The sequence below is a fragment of the Zingiber officinale genome, chromosome 8A (genome assembly GCF_018446385.1).
Source record: "Zingiber officinale cultivar Zhangliang chromosome 8A, Zo_v1.1, whole genome shotgun sequence".
NCBI classification, from domain to species: Eukaryota; Viridiplantae; Streptophyta; class Magnoliopsida; order Zingiberales; family Zingiberaceae; genus Zingiber; species Zingiber officinale.
Genome location: NC_056000.1, coordinates 53,735,493 through 53,758,793, shown reverse-complemented (window position 1 = coordinate 53,758,793; position 23,301 = coordinate 53,735,493). Strand labels below are relative to the sequence as shown.

The 23,301-nt window shown below is 33.2% G+C and overlaps 2 protein-coding genes across 3 annotated transcripts; both read right to left on the bottom strand.

Annotated features, from left to right (window-relative positions):
- Window positions 1-1,441: 1,441 nt before the first annotated feature.
- Window positions 1,442-5,052, bottom strand: LOC122009084 (DNA polymerase zeta processivity subunit-like). Of its 2 annotated transcripts, none has more exons than XM_042565089.1 (5): window positions 4,907-5,052; window positions 4,759-4,839; window positions 4,520-4,653; window positions 1,928-2,117; window positions 1,442-1,854 (listed from the first exon to the last, which is right to left on the bottom strand). In XM_042565089.1, exons 1-5 carry the CDS (start codon window positions 4,932-4,934, stop codon window positions 1,643-1,645), a joined length of 645 nt encoding a protein of 214 aa, XP_042421023.1. In that variant the 5' UTR covers window positions 4,935-5,052; the 3' UTR covers window positions 1,442-1,642. The 2 variants fall into 2 exon arrangements, with proteins under 2 accessions (XP_042421023.1, XP_042421024.1); XM_042565090.1 differs by having other exon boundaries at window positions 4,541-4,653.
- Window positions 5,053-6,928: 1,876 nt separating this feature from the next.
- Window positions 6,929-12,668, bottom strand: LOC122009083 (protein TONNEAU 1a-like). The gene is made up of 8 exons (XM_042565088.1): window positions 12,470-12,668; window positions 10,696-10,828; window positions 8,846-8,934; window positions 8,646-8,753; window positions 7,812-7,957; window positions 7,697-7,722; window positions 7,479-7,623; window positions 6,929-7,249 (listed from the first exon to the last, which is right to left on the bottom strand). Exons 1-8 carry the CDS (start codon window positions 12,554-12,556, stop codon window positions 7,198-7,200), a joined length of 786 nt encoding a protein of 261 aa, XP_042421022.1. The 5' UTR covers window positions 12,557-12,668; the 3' UTR covers window positions 6,929-7,197.
- Between the last annotated feature and the right edge of the window lie 10,633 nt (window positions 12,669-23,301).

Below are 23,301 nucleotides of genomic sequence, written 5' to 3'. Positions count from 1 at the left end.
ATATTTTTATAATGGCATCCCTTCAATAATCAATAGGGATGACAATGGGGCAGGACGGGGACGGGTTTGTTATTCTCATCCCTAGCCCTGAATTTCATCCCCGTCCCCATCCTCATTTTTTTCGGATTCGAGGAATCCTCAAACTTGAACCATTGGGATCAAATCCCCATCCCGGCCTCATCCTCGTTTTCATCTTCAAATTAATTTAATATTATTATTATTTTACTATTGGTATTAATATTAATATCAGTATTAATAATAATTTTATTATTAATATTTTAAAAATTTTCAATATTAATATTATTATCAATATTATTATTAATATTTTAAAAAATAATATTATTATATTAATAATAATATTATTATTATTATTTTCGGGACGAGTTCGGGGATGGAGACAAAGTCCCCATACCCGTCCCGAACCCGTCCCATCCCCGAAAAAAATCTCCGAACCTATCCCCATCCCCGAATAAATCAGAGATTTCTATCCCTATTTCAGATTTTTCTCATGGGACTCCGAATTCGTCAGAAAAATTGTCATCCCTAATAATCAAAAACTTTTCTGACTTAATACTTGCATATTGTTTTTATATGAACAGAGTTTTTATTTACCAAACTTGAATCATTATAAATTCATATAACACTTTCATGAGATTTCAAATTTAGGCCGAACCGCAACCTCTTCTACATGAATGTTAAATAACAAATACAGGTACACAAAAATGGGAAAAATAAAAACAAATACACAAACACACCAAGAAGAATTGCCTTGGTCTTCTTGTCTGCAGTTTAAAGGACGGGGGCTTGGGCATTAGCCTGTATAAAGTGAGATATTTGTTGATAAACTGAATAGCTCAAGTCTTCAGTTCCTTATCATTTAATTATTTTTTTATTTATTTAAAAAAAACTCTATATTCTTTATTATAAAAAAAGAATTCTTAATTTTCTATGAGTTTCCCAAAAAATAAGAAAAAAAAAATTAGGAATATTCCGTTATCTCAACTTCTTGCATGTGCTGTTGTTGTTGGCTAAAATTCCTTGTGATTTACCTCTTTTCCGGACAGTGAGGGTCACCTTGGAGGGACCGTCGAGATGACAGCTTCATCTTTTTGCTACCAATGAATCTCAACTTTCTTACCCCCCGAGCTACGGTGCAATGATTAAGTCCCTAAGTGGTTAACCAGGCATCAACGATTCGAATTTCAATTGTGGTGCACTATAAAATTTTTTCTCTAGTATGCCGATAAACTTAAAAACGCTGACTGCTTGGATACATCTCTGTGAACATTTCCTGATATATTCAAATGATCAGTGAAAATTTTATTTGAAATAGGACTAATCACTTTCAAAATTAATCAATTTGAAAAGCGGGATACTTGACTATTTAAAAAAAAAAAAAATCCAACAGCATCTTTGAGTTTCATATAACACTGAAATCCAATAAAATCAAACACCTCAGAGGCTTTACTCTTTTCAGGAGAAAATTGCTACTAAACAGCCATTTCTTTAGTTAAGAAAACTACAAGTGGATTAAAAAAAGGCTACACAGACATATCCCCCACACTAACATAATCCACATCTCGTATTGTCAAACCCGAGATGGAGCAATTCCCATATAATAAGATCCAAGTTGTATCATCTTCTACTCTTCTAGTTTCTTAGGTTCACAAGGATTAGGATGCTCCAAATAGAGCTGCACTTTCAATGGTTGGCTGCTCATAGATTTAATGGGCGTTATATCCGGCGGTTGCAGCCACTGCTTCGTGTCAGTTGGGATCCACAGCTGAGCTTCCTTTTCCTTGCTGCTGCCTTGAGGAAGGGCTCGAAAATAAGCAGTGATCTCCCAGCCGCTACCTACATCACAATGTAGTGTCTCAGTTCATGGCCCCGTGATGACACCAAAATGAAAGGCGGCCAACTCAAGTACTGGGTGGAAGGGGTTTGGTTGCTGGCTTAGCGACTGTCAGTTTGATGAGGAAAGCTCTCAGAGCAAATCCGATATCACTCTCTTCCACCTTGGAGTTGTAAGATTGGTTAACATCTATCTTGAACACAAACTTCTCGAGCGGGATGTGCTCTTTGTCATAGAAGGTAACATTCACTCGCTCCACCAACCCCTGTGAGGTATGTCAAGGTCTTTGGCAGTTCAAATTATAAAAGGAATAACATTATTATATATATCACAAAGAATGATTATTTTTAGAAGTGATTATTATCAATTTTCACAATTCAGATGCTACGAAGAACTAAGTAATTGCACCAAAATTGCACCGTGACCAAACTAATTAATCAAATTTATAATATTTAGGCCGAACCAATTATGTTCTTTGTTTTCATGAGGAGGAGGTTAGTCATGAAGTTAAACTACAAATTAGTAAGAATTAATGTGTCAATCTCCCAATCATAAACATGTCTGTCCTATTCCAGAAGACCCTTACTAGATTACACCTTGAAGCTACCTATCTTATTTGGATTTAATTGATAATGATATCACAAGCCATTTCTCATCTCCAACAAAAAAACAAAAATATCAACTAAATAAAGCTGAAATGAAAGAGTGTAATACTTTTTGAAACATGTATATACAATTTCTCATGAAACTTTAAGAAAAACCCCTGGATGGTAGGAAACAGGATTTTCTTGGACCAAGCACCAGAGCAATTAGAAATATTAGGAAGATGGAGAATGAGAAAAACAAGTGATCATGAATGAGGAAGTAATTTCTTCTTGCAAATTAAGAAGAGAAATTGAAAATGGAAAAAGGAGGAGAGAGATTTTAGAATAAGGAACAGTTAGTGTAATGTAAGGAGGTTTCAGATTAATTGAAATAAAAGGACAAAAATCAACAATAATGGAATTAAGTTTGATATATATATATATATATATATATATAGAGAGAGAGAGAGAGAGAGAGCGTTGATATGGTGCCCAACTCTCGTCCGCGACTCTCACAGACATCCGGGGATCACTTCCGGGCGCCCCGCACATCCAGTCGGGCACCATATCAACAATAATGGAATTAAGTTTGATATATATATATATAGAGAGAGAGAGAGAGCGTTGATATGGTGGCCAACTCCCGTCCGCAACTCTCACAGACATCCGGAGATCACCTTCGGGCGCCCCACACCCCCCACACACACACAAAACCAAGAATGTTACCCTACTTACCTTAAGGTGCTACTTGTGAGCACCAAGTATATTTTTTTTTAGACCTTAGAATTTAAAATTTAGGATTTAGTCTTTAGGGTTTAGAGTTTGTGTTATAGTATTAAAGCTAAAGAAATAATAAAAAAATTACACATTGTGAGCGCCATAAGGTAAGTAAAGTATATATATATATGTGTGTGTGTACATTTTTTTTTTAAGCTTAGGATTTAATCATTTAGGATTTTGACTTTAGGATCTATGGGTTAGAGGTATAGTATTAAGTCTAAAAAAAAATTTAAACAAAAGTTATATTAGGTGCTCATAGGGTGTGGGGTATAATATTTCTCTCTCTCTATATATATATAGCATAAAATTATCCTAGGAGACGTGCGGTATATTTTTTATTTTATTTTTTTTAGCTTGCGGTTATGTCATTTAGGATTTTGCCTTTAGGGTTTAGGGGTTGCTAGTAAGTACAAAATTTTTTTTGAGGTACTCACCGGGTGTGTGAGATATCAAAATATATGTGTGTGTGTTGCGCATCGTTCCTGTGCACCTCCGCTGCGCGACTGAGAGTCGAGGCACCCGGAAATGATTCGGGCGCCCCGACTCACTGAGTTGCGCAGCACAGCTGCAGAAGCGAGGTACACAACATATCAAAATTATATATATATATATATATATATATGAAATGTGTTTAAAAAATCTAGTGATGAATAATAGAGATTGGTTTTACCATACCTTTGTATATAAGCCTTCATATCCTCGACATAGATATATAAAGTTGAAACGATGTAAGATGTATGCTCAGCCTATGCTCGAGGATTCATTCAATTTTGCAACAAGTGCCCAACAACCTCGTTGTTTTGGTCCAAAGGAATACCGACTAGTCATTGACAACCTTTGAGCAAAAAGGTTTGAACAGCTAGACAACCATGTAAAAGCGTCCAGTGTCTCATAACTGATTGGAAGTCAATTTCCAAAATTGATCTTCAGATCCCTTTTTCTTTGTTCAAAATCAAACTATATTGATTCGACAATGCTAAACCTCACTCCAGGGTCATTTTAAATTGAAGTATATCTAACTACACCCGACTCACAAGTCCAATAAGCTTATGTCATTAGCTTGCAGGTCACTGCGTGATGAATTCTAACCCTAATTCGGATAACTGATAGATAAACTAGGTTTTATGAAGAAAACTAATCGCAGGGGATTACAAAATAAACTGAAAATTTACTGTCTTTTGCAGTAGGAAGATTTATTCGTTACGTAATCAAGATACAGATTAGGTCGGAGTATTTTGAAGGATAAAAAGCTTTGCTTACTGAGAAAAATTAAGTCGAGCAATAACATAAACACATGGAATACCGTTTTTTGAAGGATAAAAACCTTTTGCACAAATGGGAGGAGATTGGAGGTGGCGGAGTGGATGTAGTCGGCGAGCTGCGGATGCCTCGCTTTCTGCACCACCACGTTCATGTATCTTCTTCTCTCAAACGCCGCTTTTTTTTTTGCCCAAACAACAAACACAAAGATCACACACTGAGAACAAAACAATCGATAATATGCGAGAGGGGAAAGATAAGAAAGAGGCATTGATGAAGTACCGGGAGGATAGAAGCCTTTGAGGAAGACGATGCAGTTAACGGCGACCTCCAAGAACTCCGTCAGGACACGAGCCGTTTCGCCTGCAAAGAGATCGGAGACTTTATGCACATTTAGGAGAGGATGGATTGAAGGAGTCGGTTGCTGAACCTTGTGGAGAGGTGTTCTTGCGATCCATGGTGTCGCGAGGAAGGAAGGATCTCGGAGCGAAGCGGAGGGCGGAGACAACTGGTCGGAGGAGGGTGGTACAGCAGACTCGAACCAAGGGATTTATGAAGGAAAATCCACTTGTTTTGGGATTTTTTATCAAAAACGGTCCGATTATATTTGCTAAACTCCCTGATAATTATCAAAATTTCATATGTACCCTCCTGTCAATGAACAAAGGACCAACTTGAAGAATAACATGAACACTTGCCCACCGAGCCACCGAGCATAGGGTTGCCCCCATGGGCGTAGTCCAATTGGTGCTCGGATGATAAACTTATCTAATTGGGTACAGATTGATTCTCGGAGGCATATGCACTCTCGTCTAGAAGGCCGTTGTATATCATAATTTATTTATCTATATTTTATCATGAGACCGATAATATTAGATTATTTGGGATGAGCGATATCATTTTTTTTAATTAGAATTGGTCAAACTTAATGAATCAGAATAAAAAAATCAAAAAATTGACATGAAAAGGACTAATCAAGTATAAAATGAGTCATTTCTACTTAGAAGTTACTAATTGAAAAAAATAAATTAATTAATCCTCTAGGTTACGGTGTGATGATAAGAGGTGGAACAAGTTCCATAAATAATGAGAATTCAAATCTCACTCATAACACATTACATATGATGCTAAGTCTCCCATCAAGACTTAATTTTCAATCCGATAAAAAATTTTCATGAAACAAATCAATCACCTTTAAAATTAGTAGGATCACAAGAGTTGAATACTAGGATTATAAAAACAAAAATACAAAGAAATGAATAAATTATGGGAATGGATGGCCTGAGGCAATCAAAAGAATTTTTTCAACTAGCTATGTTATGTCATTCCAATTTATTATCATTTTTCCACTTTTCTAGCATAAGTTTTAAGATAACATTTATGTCTACATATGACACATATACATAGAGTTTGTTCAAATTCGAATAGAAAAAAGAATAGAAGTTATAGTTACAAATGCAATATCTTACTATATTTGATTAAACATAGGACCTTGTCTTGTTTGTTGTTTTTCCTTAAGAGTTTAAAATATAGTGAGAGTTCATTTTATAATAGAGAACTGTTTGTATAACATGAAAGTTCTAATCACTTCTCCACCAGCTACCTCAATGAGTTTTTCACACAGAAAGATTAACTATATTTTAGGCTTCAAACAGTCATTATGGCAAACCATCCAGCTTCAATCTCCATCAACTCCATTCATCAAGTAATACTAGCAAGCACTTCAATGTCTTCAATCAAGCCAAGACACTGATACCTGATCAATATCATTAATCAATGGGCACGCTAAATATAACGTACATATATCTCTGCATGCTCTCATTTTGCAAGTAAAATCCCACCCTGGCCATTGGGAAACCAGTTCGCTAACTAGATATATCTCTTTTTCGACTGTAAGTGAGGATAAGAGAATAACTCGAGTAGTCTTGAATCATCTAGCATTTTGCTGCTAGATGAGATGAGAAGAAAGCAAGCAAGCATGTCAGTTTGTGTTTTCATTTGCACTTCCAATCTAATTAGTATAATTAGAACAATCAAATATACTACAAGAAAACTGAGTAAAAAGAATAAACTATTTATTTGAATTTAGAATAACTATTACTAAGAACCAAATGCACGATAAGACTTACTCTATTTATGAAAGTAATTATTTAAAAATTGTTAGTAACTTGACACAAACCATGCACACAAAATAAATAACCAAGAGGTTATAGATGCCAAGTTTCCAACAATGAACCAAATGATGTGCACACACTAGGCTATTCAAATTATACTTCTAATTTTGATTTTCACTATTGAATAAATCTATGTATGCACTGTTATGGCTGAAAATCTTAAGAGACTCAACAACTAAACGACCAAAATATATGAACCATGCTATCAACAAACAGAAGTACCGGTTACACCCAGCTTGACATAAAAAAGGCAAGCTTAAACTGATTACAAACTGGAAGAATCAAACGAAAACAATGTCTTTCATAAGAGATCAATCTGCAGTTGGCAAACCAATTACACAGAGATATGGAAGGATATCAACCCCACAAGTGAGATAACTCCAACCCGGCGAAAAATCTGAAGCCCAAAGCCAAAAAAAAACTTAAAAACTGAAAGGTTCCAAGGGGAAGGAAGCAACACCATATATCACAGTCCTTAGGGGTTCTTAATCTCAAACGTGGTAGAAAAATGGAACAAATAGAAATTACAAATACACTGACGATGATGCTACTGACGATCCATCATTCCAATATCTTCAATGATGCCGTCATTTGCTTGCCTGAATTAACAATTGAAGCAATGTGTATCAAAAAAGGAAGAAAACAAATCAATCCAGAACTCTATGAAAATGTTAAATTCAAACTCATAATATTGACAAAAGCTGAAGTTGCTAAAAACTAATGTAATAGGTTTTTCATAAGTTATAACAGATATATGGGGCAGTGAGGTGATTGTTATCTCATGGTTCTGGCTCGTAAAAGTAATAGGAAAGAAATATTCCGGCAAACCTCCAAGTTGTTGTCATATTCCGTGCTTTTCTGTCAAGATGAATGTTTTCTAAAGCATTTGCAGCTTGAATTATATCATCTGAGACTTCAGCATCATATCTCCACATATAATCATCCTTCCTAGTTGAGGAACCTGACCTTCTATCTGGAACCATAAAATCAGACACAAACTTAAGAAGCAGAATGACAACATAAACATGACAGAGCTTCTCAGTTACCTGATGAGTGAACCCGAGGGATCGGCCTAACATCCACAGTGAGAAAGAACATCAGAAAGATAGCACATACTAGAAGGCAAAGAAAAGGTAAAAGGCTACAAGACCGTGGTTTTACCGGTCCAAAGCAGGTAAACCGCCAGGAACAGCAGATGATGATGACAATGCTGACGGCCTACGAACATTCCTGATTTCTGCACTTGATACAGACTCTGAGTCTGAATTAATTAAGTTGCCGCCAGCCAACCTATTTTGCATAAGATTCTGTACAGGAAAATGTTGCAGGTAAGCAATAGACATTAAACTAATCTCTATTTGGTCAAATTCATCCATGTGATCCTCCATTCAATTAACCCGAATACATTAAGGTTCTATAACCAAAAACTGATCTAGATATCTTATGACTTGACAGTAAACCATAGTCTAACATACAGACCAGGATTGAAATTTTTTGGTTATTAAAACTTATATTGAAAATTGAATTTGAAACCACTGTATGGAACTTGTTTTTTTATGGGATCACAACCATCATCACTCAGAAAATCCATATCTAACAATAGTTGAAGACAATAACAACTCCTAATAGATGACCTTCTGTTCCTAAAAACCAGTTGTAACCAAGAGAAATCTAAGGGGCCATCACATACAGAACTATGAACAAATATTACATAAACTGATATCTTATCGTTGTAAGATACAGCGGTGTTGCCAAAAAACAATTTTGTGGATTTTTTTTATACAATTTATGTTTAACAGTACAGACAAAAAAAATTTAAAAAGAGAGAGAAAACAATAATGAACACATTATTGTTTTAGAAAGTCTAGCATTTCCATGGGATACAATCCCTCAATCTATACGTCTTCAACTAATTCTTTGCATATTCTTCTCAACTTGTCTAATATTCTAATGGGTGTGGAAAGTATAAAAAGTCAATCACATGTGGGGACCAACCTCGTACTTCAGATAACCTTCAAGCACATCTAATAGCAGTGGACCACTTTCACCATTCTTGTTTGAACTACTAAAATCTTTCAGTTCTTCTTTCCAGAAATCCCTTGGCTGAAAATAAAAAACTCTATGGAAATTAGAAACCATACACACATGAATATTCTTCATATAGCAGTAGAATTAATTAAAGTTAGCATGATTACCAAATTGCACTCGGGCAGATAAACTTTGAGGGTATGGCCTAACTGAGCCCAGTCCAAATATTCACCAATTAATGCTGTTAATAACCTGCCTGCAAGCAATGGAACATCAAGGACACAAACATACATGTAATAAATATGTGCAACTTATCAAAAATAAATAAATAAATACTATGTGCAAAATTTCTGTATCACGAAGCTAACACAATTACTAAGCCGTTTTATAAGAAAACAAATTACAAGATAAATGTGGTGATATCCAATAAAAGAATGTTTTTATGTTGCATAACATCTGAAAAAAAAAAAGACTACTGAATAAAGCATAGTAGCATAAACAGGGGAGTCAATAGAAGAACAGGAAAGAAAACTAGGACACTAGTGTCCACCAAAATTGTCCTATACTATTTTACTAGTATACGGAAACAATTAGAGTGATGAATATTTCAAGTGTTTATAACCTTTTCCTGTTAATTTAGATTGTTAAGGTAGTAGGAATAATCATGATTGTGTATGAACCATGGATTGAAATATCAATTGGGTTGAGGTTTTGGTACTCTATCAGATTGGTATGGTGTTGAAGTCATGCTGAGCATGCTAACACACAGTGACAAACACACTAAGGAGGGAGGTAAGAAAGATGAAGAAGATAAGTGGAAGAAGATCTGAAGGAAGAAAGGCGAGAAGTTCAAGGAATCATACCTACAGAGGAAGGTCCTTTGTCACAACGTGAACAACGAAGCTCTAGCCCTCACATTTGTAAATGAAAAGGATATTTGTGATCAAGTATGACACTCATCTCGATGAGAGCTCATTGATGTTTGATCGGCAGTATACAATATATAAAATAAGCAAGCTCGAACAAGTTTAACTCATTAGTGTTAATAAACAAAACTCATGAACAATTTATGAATAATCTTATTTATTTACATGTCTAAAACTTGATTATAATCTTATTTCTTATACACTACAAATTTTATATTTTTTAAATTATCTATGATACAATAAATAAGAGAAAATAATACCTTTTATTTATTAGATCTACCATTTTAATTAAACTAGAGGATGCCTATAGTTGGGCTCAATAAAAGGCTTGAATTTGATAAGATTTTTTAGTAACCAAGCTCATCTTCCTATGGCCCATTTACAACCCTAGTCCTTGTGGGCTCTTGTGGAAACTCTGTTATGGTCACTCACAGTAGCTCCGATGGAGTTGCTCAAGGAACCCTAGCCCTTGCAGTCGCTAATAGAGACTCTATTGCAGTCACAACGTGGAAGGGACTCAAACTTGTTTCACTCAATCAGCAGATGGACCCATAAGTTTCTTGTGTGCCAAATAGCATGGAATGGTAGTTAAAACTATGGTATGAATCATTCAATCCAGTATCTGCCTAACTAACATGAAAGCATTAAGATCCTAGCCAAGGCAAATCCAATAAACATATAATTTATATGATTTGTCACCCTTTATGTCATTGCAAATCTACTTGATGTTTCATAAAACTGAAAAAAAATAAATCCATCAAAGCTCATTCACAAGATAAGATAATGATTACTGGCCTTTCGAATTTGAAATGGAATATAACTAATTTCATTTGCCATTATGCAAGAAACCAACCCTGAATGAAATAAAGCTTATAAGAAATCCAGCAAAGAAAGAAAAGTGGTCTCAGGATCTTGTTCAAAGTACTTAATGGTGATGGTTAATTGAATCAACATAATTGAAGATGAAGTTCATTGAATCCCATAAGAAAGATATTTTGCATAACCACAAATCATAAATTGCAAAAGAAACCATATGATAACATGAAGTAAGTAGTACTTGCAAAAAATGATTGGCTTAGTATAAAAGAAACCTGATGGAGAAATATGCAGTTGCTTTGCCCGATCATTACAGCATCCTAGTAATGCAGGGGAGAGATTGCTATTGTTTTCAGCCACTCTATCTTCTTCTTCTATTGCCTCGAATACACTTGCTCTGAGCTCAGCCTATCCAAAAGAGAAGATATACTAAGAAAATGGATATCCAGATTCCAGTGTAGTCCTAGCAACAAAGGCCATCATGACAGTTGCCAGTCCAAAACACAGAACACTTATTCAGTAATATCAAAAAGTTGATAAAGGAAAAACAAATAATAGTCTTCCTTCATATAAATCATTGCTCTAAAAAGTAGCCTAAGTACTACTTTGGCATTTTAGACAAGGGACTGCCTCACTTATGCAATATCCAGTCCCTTCAGGTAATTCAAGTACCTTGGTGAGCTAGGCGGGTGCCTATATGGGGTAGATGGACCATCTATGTGGTAAAAGAAGAAAACAAAAATCCTAGTTTGGTTTATTTGATATTCAGGAGCTTAAGGACTTGTATGATAGTTTTCTACACTAAAGAAGACAAATCTTGTCATTATGATGCACTAACTATGTTTTTATCACTTAACTTGTAAGTATTAACTTAAACATTTATTTTGCAAATGCTAAACACTTCCAATTCTTTTTACCTATAATTGAGAGCTTTAAATATCTAGGAACTTTTTTGCAAAAAAAAAAATAGAGAGGTTGATAGAGATGTTTTACATAGGATGGATGATTGAAATGGAAGAGGACGTCAGTTGTTCTTTGTGATGCTGAGGTACCTCTAAAGTTTAAAGGAAAACTTTAGAAAACGATGGTGAGACTCACTATATTATATAAAGGTGAATGTTGGACTATAAAGCGAGCACAAGCAACAGATGAGAGTTGCATTGATGAAGATCTTAAGGTGGATATGAAGGCATACATGTATGGGGATAAGAAACGAGAACATTTGAGAGACAAACGGAGTTGCACTTATTAAGGGAAAACTCCGAAGGATGCATTTAAGATGGCATGAACATGTACTTACGCATTTTTCCTATGTGAACTTATAAGGTGGATGGATTGATTTGCATATTTTGCAGGATATATGCTAGTAAGTTTCATCACTGTAAATGTTTGAAATATTCCTAATGACTACACAAATGCTGCCGCATGCAACATGTGCACTGTGCAGTGGTCATAGAAACACCTTTTAAACCTTAATATAAACTTATTTGATTTTTCATACAACCAATTAGTTTTGCATGACAGGATATAAACCACTAACTGGGACATGGAATTAGAAGGCAATAACTAAATTCCTTCAATAACACATCTGTTGATGTAAAAGGTTACACAAATTTCAGAAATCCAACTTAAGATGGTCATGATTGGATCAATCGGCTTCCAAGTTCCTTAAAAAACTCCAAAATGGCTCCACACACTTGTTTCAATAATAAATAGAGAAGTAATGATTCTGTAGAAGAGCCCAATCAAGCATAGAGAGAAAAATTCCAGTAAAAATTACATAATATTAGAGATTTGTTGCAAAGCTGCAATCTGTAAATGTTTTCCACTGAAATATTTTCCTCGGAAGGATTGGAGACCCAATCACCCATTCATTCATTCCAACAGGATAAATCCCGTCATGCATTTGGGGGAAAACACAAACTTAACGGAGAAAGGGTAAACAAACTTAGTTCTCAAATCAATAAACACAAGAGAAAGCAATTTTGCATTCGAAGACGAGAAACTGTTAGGGGGGCGACAAAAAAGGGCGAGGGGTAGCTATCAAACCCTAATCCTGGCGAGGACGCCTTTCTTCTCGAGGGTGCGGGTGACCAGAGTCTTGAGCTCCATCATCTCTCTTGCGTAGTCGTCCATCTCAATCCTCGCCCTCGCCCACCTTTTCCGCTCTTCTCCTTTCTCCTTCCTCTCTTCTCCTCCAGGAACCGCAGAGCAGACGGCAGAAGCGACGGAAGGAATGAGCAAAGCAGTGGTTGAATTACTTTGCTTGGTTTTAAATTTTTAATGTTGCGCGAAAATTCCATTTCACCCTTAAAAGTTTGCCAACCTTTTAAAATACCCCTGAAAATTTAAGATTATCGAAATGCATCTAGAGCTCAAAATTTTATTTCAAGAACCATCTTTTTCAAAAAAAAAAAAAGTCTAATCGAAAATATTCTACTATAATTATACTTAAATCAATTAATAAAGTCTCATTCGCTCACCTAAAAAAATAAAGAATAAAAATCGAAAGACGTCCTTGAAATAGTTGAATTCCTTTTTGATTTATTATTAAAAAGGTATTCATTAGTATTTTTTGAATTTCTACTAAAAAAATGTCAAATTTCTACTATATTAATTTCTACTTTAATTTCTATTTGATAAAGTTTCTACTAAATGTTTGTTAGATTCTAATTATATGGAAGTGCATTTAAGTATTTGTAAATATCAAATTCTACTTCTGCATCTATAATATTTACTCAAAAGCTAGAAGATTTTTTATTTATGATCTAAAATTAAAAATTGGCATTTATATTCTCAATAAATTTATCATTTTACATAATTGTCATCACATTTTTACCTAATTTCTCTCCTCATGCCACTTTCCAAATCATTTATAAAATTTTAATCATATTTTATTATAAGAATTTATTTTTAAATAATATTTTATATTTTTATATAATTTATATTTCCGATATATTCTCCAAATCATTTATAAAATTTTAATAATATTTTATTATAAGAATTTATTTTTAAATAATATTTTATATAATTTATATTTTCATAATTTTTATACATATTTTTATGTATTTATATAAATTTTATCTTTTTTTACATTTTTATTTTTATTAATTTATATATTTTTTTCAGACATAATACAATATTCAAAATATAATAATAATGATATAACTACATTATTGATAGTGTATTAAATTTATATTTAGATAATTTTAAAAAAAATATAATTTATATAATTTAAGGATATTATTATTATTTAATTAAAAATTAAGCTTGGAAGTAATTATTCATCAAACACCCAAACTTAACTTATATTAATTTTTAAGTTCTATTTCCAAATACTTTATACTTTAACTTCACATTTAGCTTAGGTGATATTTTATTAACTTCAAAATATATATATATACATACTAACTTTAATCTCCACTTAGTCTACCGCATTCTCAAGTCAATTAAAAGTAGTTTCAATTTCCCACCATTTATGAATTTATACCGAGGGAAAAACTTATAATGTAAATGGCCAAATTAATTAATTAAGCAATAAAAAGATATCAAAAATAAAGTGCACATGACACATTATTAGCCAAGTGGAGCAAATTAAGAAGTTTCGTAGTCCCCAGAAGACTCACCAAGATTGAAGCAGTACATAAGAAAGAAAATATATCTATCAAAATTGAAAGAAAACGCATTTGGAGCTAGATGAAATTGTAAGGAATTTTTACGAAAAATAATAAATATATACAGTACAAAAATCGATCCCTCTAGAAATTCATGTCAATATAGTATATAAAGTTTAATAGAATGACTATCTTTATTGTATGAACGGTACAATCTTGACAACAACTTTGATTCGATAGATCTCAATACGATCAAAATGATCGCGCCTCTTCGGTAGCCATACGAACATATTCCACATTCGTTTCATGAACTCAGTTTTGGAGAAGAACCATCTTCATTGTACTAACAACTTGGATGGTTCAACCAAGAGTCTTCCGAAAATACATGGAAAAATAGCTTTTGTACTCATCCAATGAATATAAAAGGTTTTTACCTTTTGGTCTCTTTTTCGTTAATGCCACATTATTAATCCTCTTTAGTGGTTGAGTCTAATCCAATGAGTCTAATTTAGATTAAACTCAATCCAATAATCCAATGGTTGGATTCATTTGTGTCTAACTCAATGAGTCTAATTCGGTTTAGACTTAACCCTATGATCTTAAGATCTATCATATTTTAGTCAAACTAAAACAAACTCATCTCCAAATCAACACGTTCTTTGTGTGTGATCGAATAGGTTCTCGTAATATTAACAATGTCTCTAAAACCATTTTAGATACATATGCAATGAGTGACATCTAGTAATTCATCATTGCTATCCAAGTTACGAGAATATAGAGATCCAACATAACCTTTTTGTGTCTATTATCTTGTATGACTCAGTTATTCTATCTTTGATATCTAAATTGATCAATAAGGTATAGACAATGTCATCCTCTTATCAATTTTTATGTTTCTTGATCCCTAAGTAGGCACATTCAATCAAATAATCTCAATATCTCATATTGACTAATCTAAGCATGGTCATGCATTCTTGTATCATATTTAATCAAGGGGCTCATAGATATCACCTCTGTCATATGAAAGAGATAGATCCCTTCTACATCACTCACATCCCTCCGTATAATTTATTGCATATCCAGTGATTGCCTTTATAGTGCACCTTATTATAGGTGACGTTTGTCGATACTAAAATACACAACTCTTTATGTAAAAAACTGTAGTGACTTAAAGTCTAAGGACTATTAATATCAATATTTACTATGAGAATATTTATTATATTCATATAATGATCTATGAAACATTTCATGATGGGTCAATTCAGTACATATTCTCTAATATATAATCATGTGTCAATTTGATATTTTATATCAATGACTTGTGAGATTAATTTAACAATTGACCTACGTACTAGTCTCAATACATTAATATTTTCCTTGTATATTAATATTAATATATATATATATATATATATATATATATATATATATATATATATATATATATATATATATATACTACTCTTAACTATTTCTAGTCAAATATTAATATACAAGGGAAATATATATATTCTCTCACTATCAATTCGACCAATTGATATGTTGTAAACTAAAATCTACTATAATAAGATATTATTATACTTATTCATCTGATACAGATTTGAAGTAAGTATAATAGCCATAAACTTTACCTTTTATTAATAGAATATGATATAAAAATTTTCATGTTAATCATCTCATAATTAACTTTAAGGCTAATACTAACAGGAATATAATAATTAATAAAAAAAAATGCTTGAGTCTCGTTTCTTGGTCAAATGAAGAGATATAAATTGTTGAAGGAGGCAGATTGTAGCATTGATTTATCACCTATCAGCGTCACATAACCATCACCACATGTCTGCGTTGTAAATTTATTTTAACCTACTTTGTTTTATAGTTTGTGATTTAAAAGGGGTTTATAAATTTTTTAGACCCTCTATATGCTTGAATAATCAGATTACCTCGGGGTAAACAATTATTTTTTTAGGCCTATGACTAATCTATAATATCTTTTTCCTTTTTAAAAAAAATATATAATTCACGCCCATCACAAATCATGAATTTTCCCCTATTGCACCGTTGTTGGCCGAAGTTTTTAATTAAACCTAAATTAATTTGGTTACTTTTATTTTTATACTTGGTTACTTTTCTTTATTGTTGTTTTGATATTAACAACGTATAACTTTGTATTATGTTGTATCAAATTTATCACTAAGAGCTATTTCTACAACATTGGATGATGATAATTTCTACATTTATTCACTTTAATACTAAAAACTCAGGGAATGAAGAAAAGAAAAACTATCAACTTGTTTTAAATTAAAATAAATAAGTTAGGAGCATTCTCCATCCAATATTAATATATCAAATTTTAGTGATAAACAATCTAACAAATCTCTTATAATTGATATTAATATCAGTTCTCTTGAACTTGATCCTACATTACATACTTTGATATGGAAATATTCTATTAATCAAAGGGATGAAATTATACAAATTTATATTAAGATGGTGTCATATCAACCTATTAAGAGTATCCATCGACCAAATTTGGAAGTCAAAATTGACAATTTCAAAGTCATTAATTTAAGAAATTTATTTAGTTAGAGTACTCTTATTCGAAAAATGCTGCATTTTACTTTCTATGTTTCTTGTTTGAACATGAGCATCCTTGCAATCCTGCATTTATGATGGATAGATTCAAATATTGGAAGTTAGTTAATGATGGAGATAGACGTGCATTTTTTATGTATATAAAGGATGCAATACTTCATCACATAGTAATGTTGTCGAATATACCTCGTCATATTGAAAAAGTGATAAATGCACAATCTTCAGAAGAAAAGTAGAAAAACATATTGCGGCTTACAACAACTATTGAAAACATTCGATGACTCACTTTGCAAGCATGTATATTTAGAGGGCATGATAAATATCCATATTCGAATAACCATGAAAATTTTAATTGAGATGATAAAATTTATGAAAAAATGAATGAGAGTATTGGAGATATCATTTTGTAGAAAGCTCCAAAGAATATAAAGTATACTTCACTAGAAATTCAGAAAGATATCTTAAATATTCTTGCCAATCAAGTGAGACCAAGATTCGTAAAGAAATCAAGGATGTAAAATTCTACATGTTAGTTCATGAAGTAAGAGATACATCTAACAAGGACTTTTTTTATTAAGATTTATGGATATTGATGAGTTTTTATGAGAGCGATTCTTTGCCATTATACATGTGACTAATACAACTGTTGCAACACTTAAGAAAGAAATATTTGATTTTCTTGGTTATTATATTTGCATATCCACAACATGCGAGGATAAAGATATAATGATGCTAGCAATATATGTGACTCTGGGAATGAATTACATATTCTTTTCTTGAAAGATTGTTCATGTTAAAAAAGAGGTATCCATTTAGTTATTCTTTTCAAAATTAAATTGCATATGTAATCTCATTAACACTTCTCTTAAACGCCATGCTGAGTTACATTATTGTCAAAGAATTGAAGTTACACATATGATAGCTTTTATGAACGTGATCCCAGTAGAGGATGTAATCAAATTAGAAATTTACTATGGTCTGGAAAGACTCATTGAAATTCTAATTTTGACTCAATTTGTAGCATGATTGATATGTACTCTCTGATGACTATGTTAGAAAACAAGATGGATGGTGGATATTCTAACTTCATCCACGGTGAAGTTAGTGGTTTGTTGATTGTGATAAAGTCTTTTGATTTCATATTCATATTACACTTAATGTAAAAGATAATGGGGATAACTAATTAGCTTTGTCGAGTATTGCAAGAGAAATCTCTAAATATTTTAAATGCAATGGACTATGTTTCAACTACTAAAACTTTGCTTCATACTTTGAGAGAAGAAGGATTTGTTCTTTTACTTAGTTATGTGAAATAAGTTTGTGCCAAGAATGACATTGAGATACCTCACATGGAAGCTCATTATAAATCTACATATCATTCTTGTTGACAAAATGACTCAATCACAATTGGCACCACTATCAATTTAATGTATTTACTATTATAGTAGGTTTTCAAGTTGAACGACTTAATAGTATAGATTAAGGATGAGGCAGTTGAATTTCCAAAGCTTAGTTGTGCTTTGGAACCTAAAGAAAATTTTAAGCTTCTTAATGTTGACAACATCTATCGACTTGTTAAGAAATTCTATCCTCCTGATTTTGATGCACAAGATTTGTACCACTTGAGAATGCAATTGGATTATTATAATCTTGATGTTGCTAGCCATGAAAGTTTTCAAAATTTATCAATTATTTCTGAATTATGTTAAAAATTAGTTGAAACAAACAAATCAAGAGCCTACAATTTGATTGATAGGTGATTTTTTGTCTCATTTGTTATAGTTTATACATTATAACTATATCATTTACTTTTATATTGAATCTAATATATTTATTTAATTGACAAGTTTATTTATCTTGTTTTAACTCTTCATTTCTAAATAATAATAGAATGAACATTTTCATCTATGAAACTTGTTAAAATAGTTCTTCATAATAAGATGGAAGAAGAGTTTTTAACAAATTCTATGGTCATTTACATTAAACGGGAGTTAGTTGAAAAAATTGATAACGATATAATAATTAATAAGTTTGACTCCAAGAAGAATCGAATAACGCAACTTCAATAATATTTTTATTATATAATTTTGAATGTATTGAACATTAAATATTTTGTTTCGTATTTTTGAAAAATTAATAGTCACATATGATTCCGTCCGGAAGCTGAGTCGGATGAAGGCGGGCCGCGCTGTCGCTGGTGTTGACGGAAAGTCGCTGCGAAGCATGGACGATTTGGCACCCGCCGGAAAAGCTTACGCGAGCGGATGACGGGGGTGATGACGAAGAAAGGATCCTGCGCACACTCGGACAAGCCCATGAGTCGTTAGAGACCAGAAACCAAGGAAAAAGTCCCCGGGTCAGGCCCTCCGACGCTCAAGTCAGGTACCTTTTCCCCAGAAAACACAAAGAAATGACGAAAAATAAGAGACGAGTATGAAAATGACGAGTGAGTGTACTTGCGTAAGGACGAAGCCTCCCTTTTTATACTGCTGTGGATGTTTCCAGAGTCTGGCGAGTGTCAAGGAATGTCGGGTGTCAGTCCTTGTCTGGTGGTGATTGACACGGGGCATCTTCTTATAGGTCGAAGAAGAAATCTGGGGGTAACGAGCCCTAGACCGTTAGCATATTCCCTGACACGCTGTGATTATTCTCTGACGGGTGGTTACGATTTCCTGACTTGCTTGTCCTGTAGTGTATGCTTGCCTTGACCTGTTAACCCTGGGCTGGGTCTTCATACTAGCCAACCCCAACCTGTGGGTACAGACCTGTCGTCAACTTGAACTTGCCATATCGCAAGTCCCGATCTGCACATTCGGCCCTGTCCTGCATGTCTTGTCTTGTGAACTACTGACCTGCCTTGTGAGCTACTGCTCTGCCTTACCTTGTACAGTGACCTATACACTTTAGTCTGGTTCTGATTATCTCACCTTTGGACCTATATGCCTCAATTTACTTCTGTCTATCCCGAGTCCTGACCTGTGTACGTCTGTCGCGACCTGCATGCATTGGTTTGTATTTCCCGACTTGCACATCATAAATCATGTGTCCTATATGTTGGTGCGGGTAGCACTAACGGTCTAACCCAGGTTTTGATGAATGACAAATAGGTTAAGTTAGTTATGTTGTTGTCTGACACTTTGATCAAGTGTGCAGGAAAAGTCCAGACAGGTCGACGGGCTGACCGGATGTCTGGCACGAAGTCCAGCTAGGTCGACGGGCTGACCGGATAGCTGGCGAGAAGTCCAAGCGGGTCGACGGGCTGACCGGACGCTTGGCGAGAAGTCCAGACGGGTCGACGGGCTGACCGGACGTCTGGCAGGTAAGCAAGGTAAGTCACTAGACGGGCGAGGACGCGTTCCCGGGTCGACGGGCTGACCGGACGTCTGGCAGGTAAGCAAGGTAAGTCACTGGAAGGGAGTGACTGTGAGGACGCGTTCCCGGGAAGGGAACATTAGGCGTCGATCCGGCTTAGATCCATTTCGGATATCTAAGTCGAGATCGTGACTAGATTCCGGTCTCGGAAAGACGGAATCTAAGTCATACTCTTTTTAATTATCTGTTGAACCTTAACTGTGCTGACAATCTGTTTTACAGGATATACATTTGCCTCGGACTAACTTTGTTTTGCAGGAAAAGGGAGCTTTCTGGAACAAGAGCATCGCAGCGAGGACGCCTCCGGCGCCGGATCCGGCGGCGAATCTATCCAAGTCGTCGCCACGTGGAGCATCATGGTTTGTGCAGCTCGTCATTCCAGCGCCGGAAGGGATCCAGCGCTGAACAACATATAAAGAAGCCCTGAGCTTGAATCAACTTTGATCGAGAACTCTTCTCACGATCTTGCGCCGACGTTCAAGTGCGACGCCAACAACGCTCCGACAAAAGTGCTCTTCCGGTTTTTGCTTAATTTTCTTTTTGTCGGTATTGCTTTATTATTACTAGCATCTCCTGTACTTTTTCTGTAATCATATTTCGACTTGCTAGTGATTGCCCAACGAAAGTGGTCAAGGACCACGGGCCTTCGAGTAGGAGTCGTCACAGGCTCCGAACGAAGTAAAAATATTTGTGTCTACTTTATCTTTGTCCGCTGCGCTTAAACTCTTGTTTTTTCGAATCGATATTCACCCCCCCCTCTATCGAATCTAACGGTCCTACAAGTGGTATCAGAGCAGGTACTGCTCTGATTTGGTGCAACCACCAATCAGACAAAGAGGGGCCTTTCGTTTTTTCCCTCCAAAACTGTTTTTGAAAAATACATCGCCATCTCTTCACCATTGCTTAATATTGACAAGATATTACATTTTCAAAAATTTGAAATAATATTTTTTTATTAATATTTTATTAATTTTTTTTTTCGAAAATAGTGAAATATTTTTTTTTTTCGGCACTGCTAATCCAAGACCAAGTCTTGGGATCTTTTGTTTGTTTCTCTGTGTGCAAGAAATTATGACTCTTCTAGAAGGACGGAACCCCTGCGAACCGCCACCATATGATCATGAAGACTTCAACTACTGGAAGCGATTAATGGAATGCTTCTTAGGAAGCGTAGACATCGATTATATGCTAATTTTGAGGAAACCTTCTCAAAACTCGGAACTGAACAAAAAGATAAGTAACATTATTTGTAATGTTTTACCTAACAATATTTTATGCAGATTAGAAAAGTACAAGAATGCATATGAGCTGTGGACCCAGTTGATCAAGCTTCACGAGATGCCGATGGAGCTAGAAGATCAAGTTAAAGTCGAATCCGGACTCGAGTCAGATCCAACGGAGAAGCCTGCTGAATTAGGGGTTGCGCTCAAGGTTAGTAATATTTACCAAAACACCCTTGCTGGTAGTAGTTTAAAATATGCGACTGTTAATTTGGATATATCTGAAAGTATATGTGAAAATAGTGTACATAACAATACTTGCAAAAATACCTCTAGGATATTTTCTGATAAAACAAATATAATTAATTTAGAAAATACAGAAAATCTAAAAATAATTAATAAATCTAAAAATTTGAATTTAAACCTAAACAAATTTGAAAATTTGAACAAAAAGGATGACAAGGTCAATATTAATCTAGACATAATTAATAAATTATTTAATAATCTAGACAATATCAATCTGGAAAATTCTATCCAAACCCAAGATAATTTAATTAACAAAAAATTAAATTTTAATGATAAGACTTATTTAATAAATTCCACTAATTATATCAACTTAAAAGGTAAAGAAAATATAAGGATAACAAACACTTTGATAAAAAGTTATAAGGATAACAAATATAAAGAAAATCAACTAATTATATCAACTTAATCAAACACTTTGATAAAATCAAAACGAAAGTTAACAAACTTAAAATTAAATGTTAAAGATAACATATTAAACAAAAATAATCTAGAAAATTTAAAATTAATAATTAATAAAAAGTTAAAAGATAAACCTTTAAAGAAATATAATTCAAACAATTTAATTAACTCAAAAATAAATAAAAACCTAAACTTTAAAAATAAGCTATTAAAGAAAGATAATTCAATTAACCCAATAAAATTGAAAGAAAATTTAAATGTTAAATATACTCTTTTAAAGAAAGATAATTTGACCAATTTAATTAATTCAAAATTAAAAACTTAAATTTAAATTACAAATTAAACATTAAAACTTAACTAAAACCAACTCTAATTATACAAGAAATCTTAAAAGAAAAATCAATAAGGGAGGCTCAATAGCTGGCACCTCCAAAATAACTTACCCGACAGGGTAACCCAAATAAACTCGACAAGGTAATTAGGATTAGTTAAAAGGGACCCGGTTTAACTTGAATCATGGACGGGTAAAGTTTTGGATGATAGTACGTTAGGAAGCTTGGGCATCGCATGTCTAGAAAGATATGACTTCGATCTGGTGCATTTGGCCAAGTGGAACTGACCGAAGCTACCCTTAAACAGAACCTAACTAGTTAGACCAAGGTTTAGTACTAAGCTCCATGGATAGGACTATTCGGAAAACCTCGAAAGGTTGGTTACTTCTAATGACGTCCAAGTGACTCGCCAAGCTTAGAAGTTTATCCGAAGAATGCCTATTTGTTGATACCAAAGCTAAACCTGAATCTAACACAAGTTAAATCAAACTCTATAATTAAATCTAATTCATCTCACAAAATTGTAGGATTCCCTGATTGAAAATATAGATCAGGTGAGATGACTAAGGACCTAAAAGAAATTAATTAAATTAATTAAATTAAATTAAATTAAAATTAAATCAATTAAATTAAAATAACATTTTCTTTAATTTAAAAAATTATTTTAAAAATTAAATTTAATTTTTACTTACAAATTTATTTTAAAAATTAAACTTAAATTATCTTAATCTAAAAATTATTTTAAAAATTCTTTTAAAAACTTTTAAAACTTATTTTGAAAATTATTTTAAAAATTCTTTTAAAAACTTTTAAAACTGATTTTAAAAAATTATTTTAAAAAATTCTTTTAAAAACTTTTAAAACTTATTTAAAAAAAAAATATTTTAAAAATTCTTTTAAAAAATTTAAAACTTATTTTAAAAAAAAAATTATTTTAAAAATTCTTTTAAAAACTTTTAAAACTTATTTTGAAAATTATTTTAAAAATTCTTTTAAAAATTTTTAAAACTGATTTTAAAAACTCTTTTAAAAACTTTTAAAAC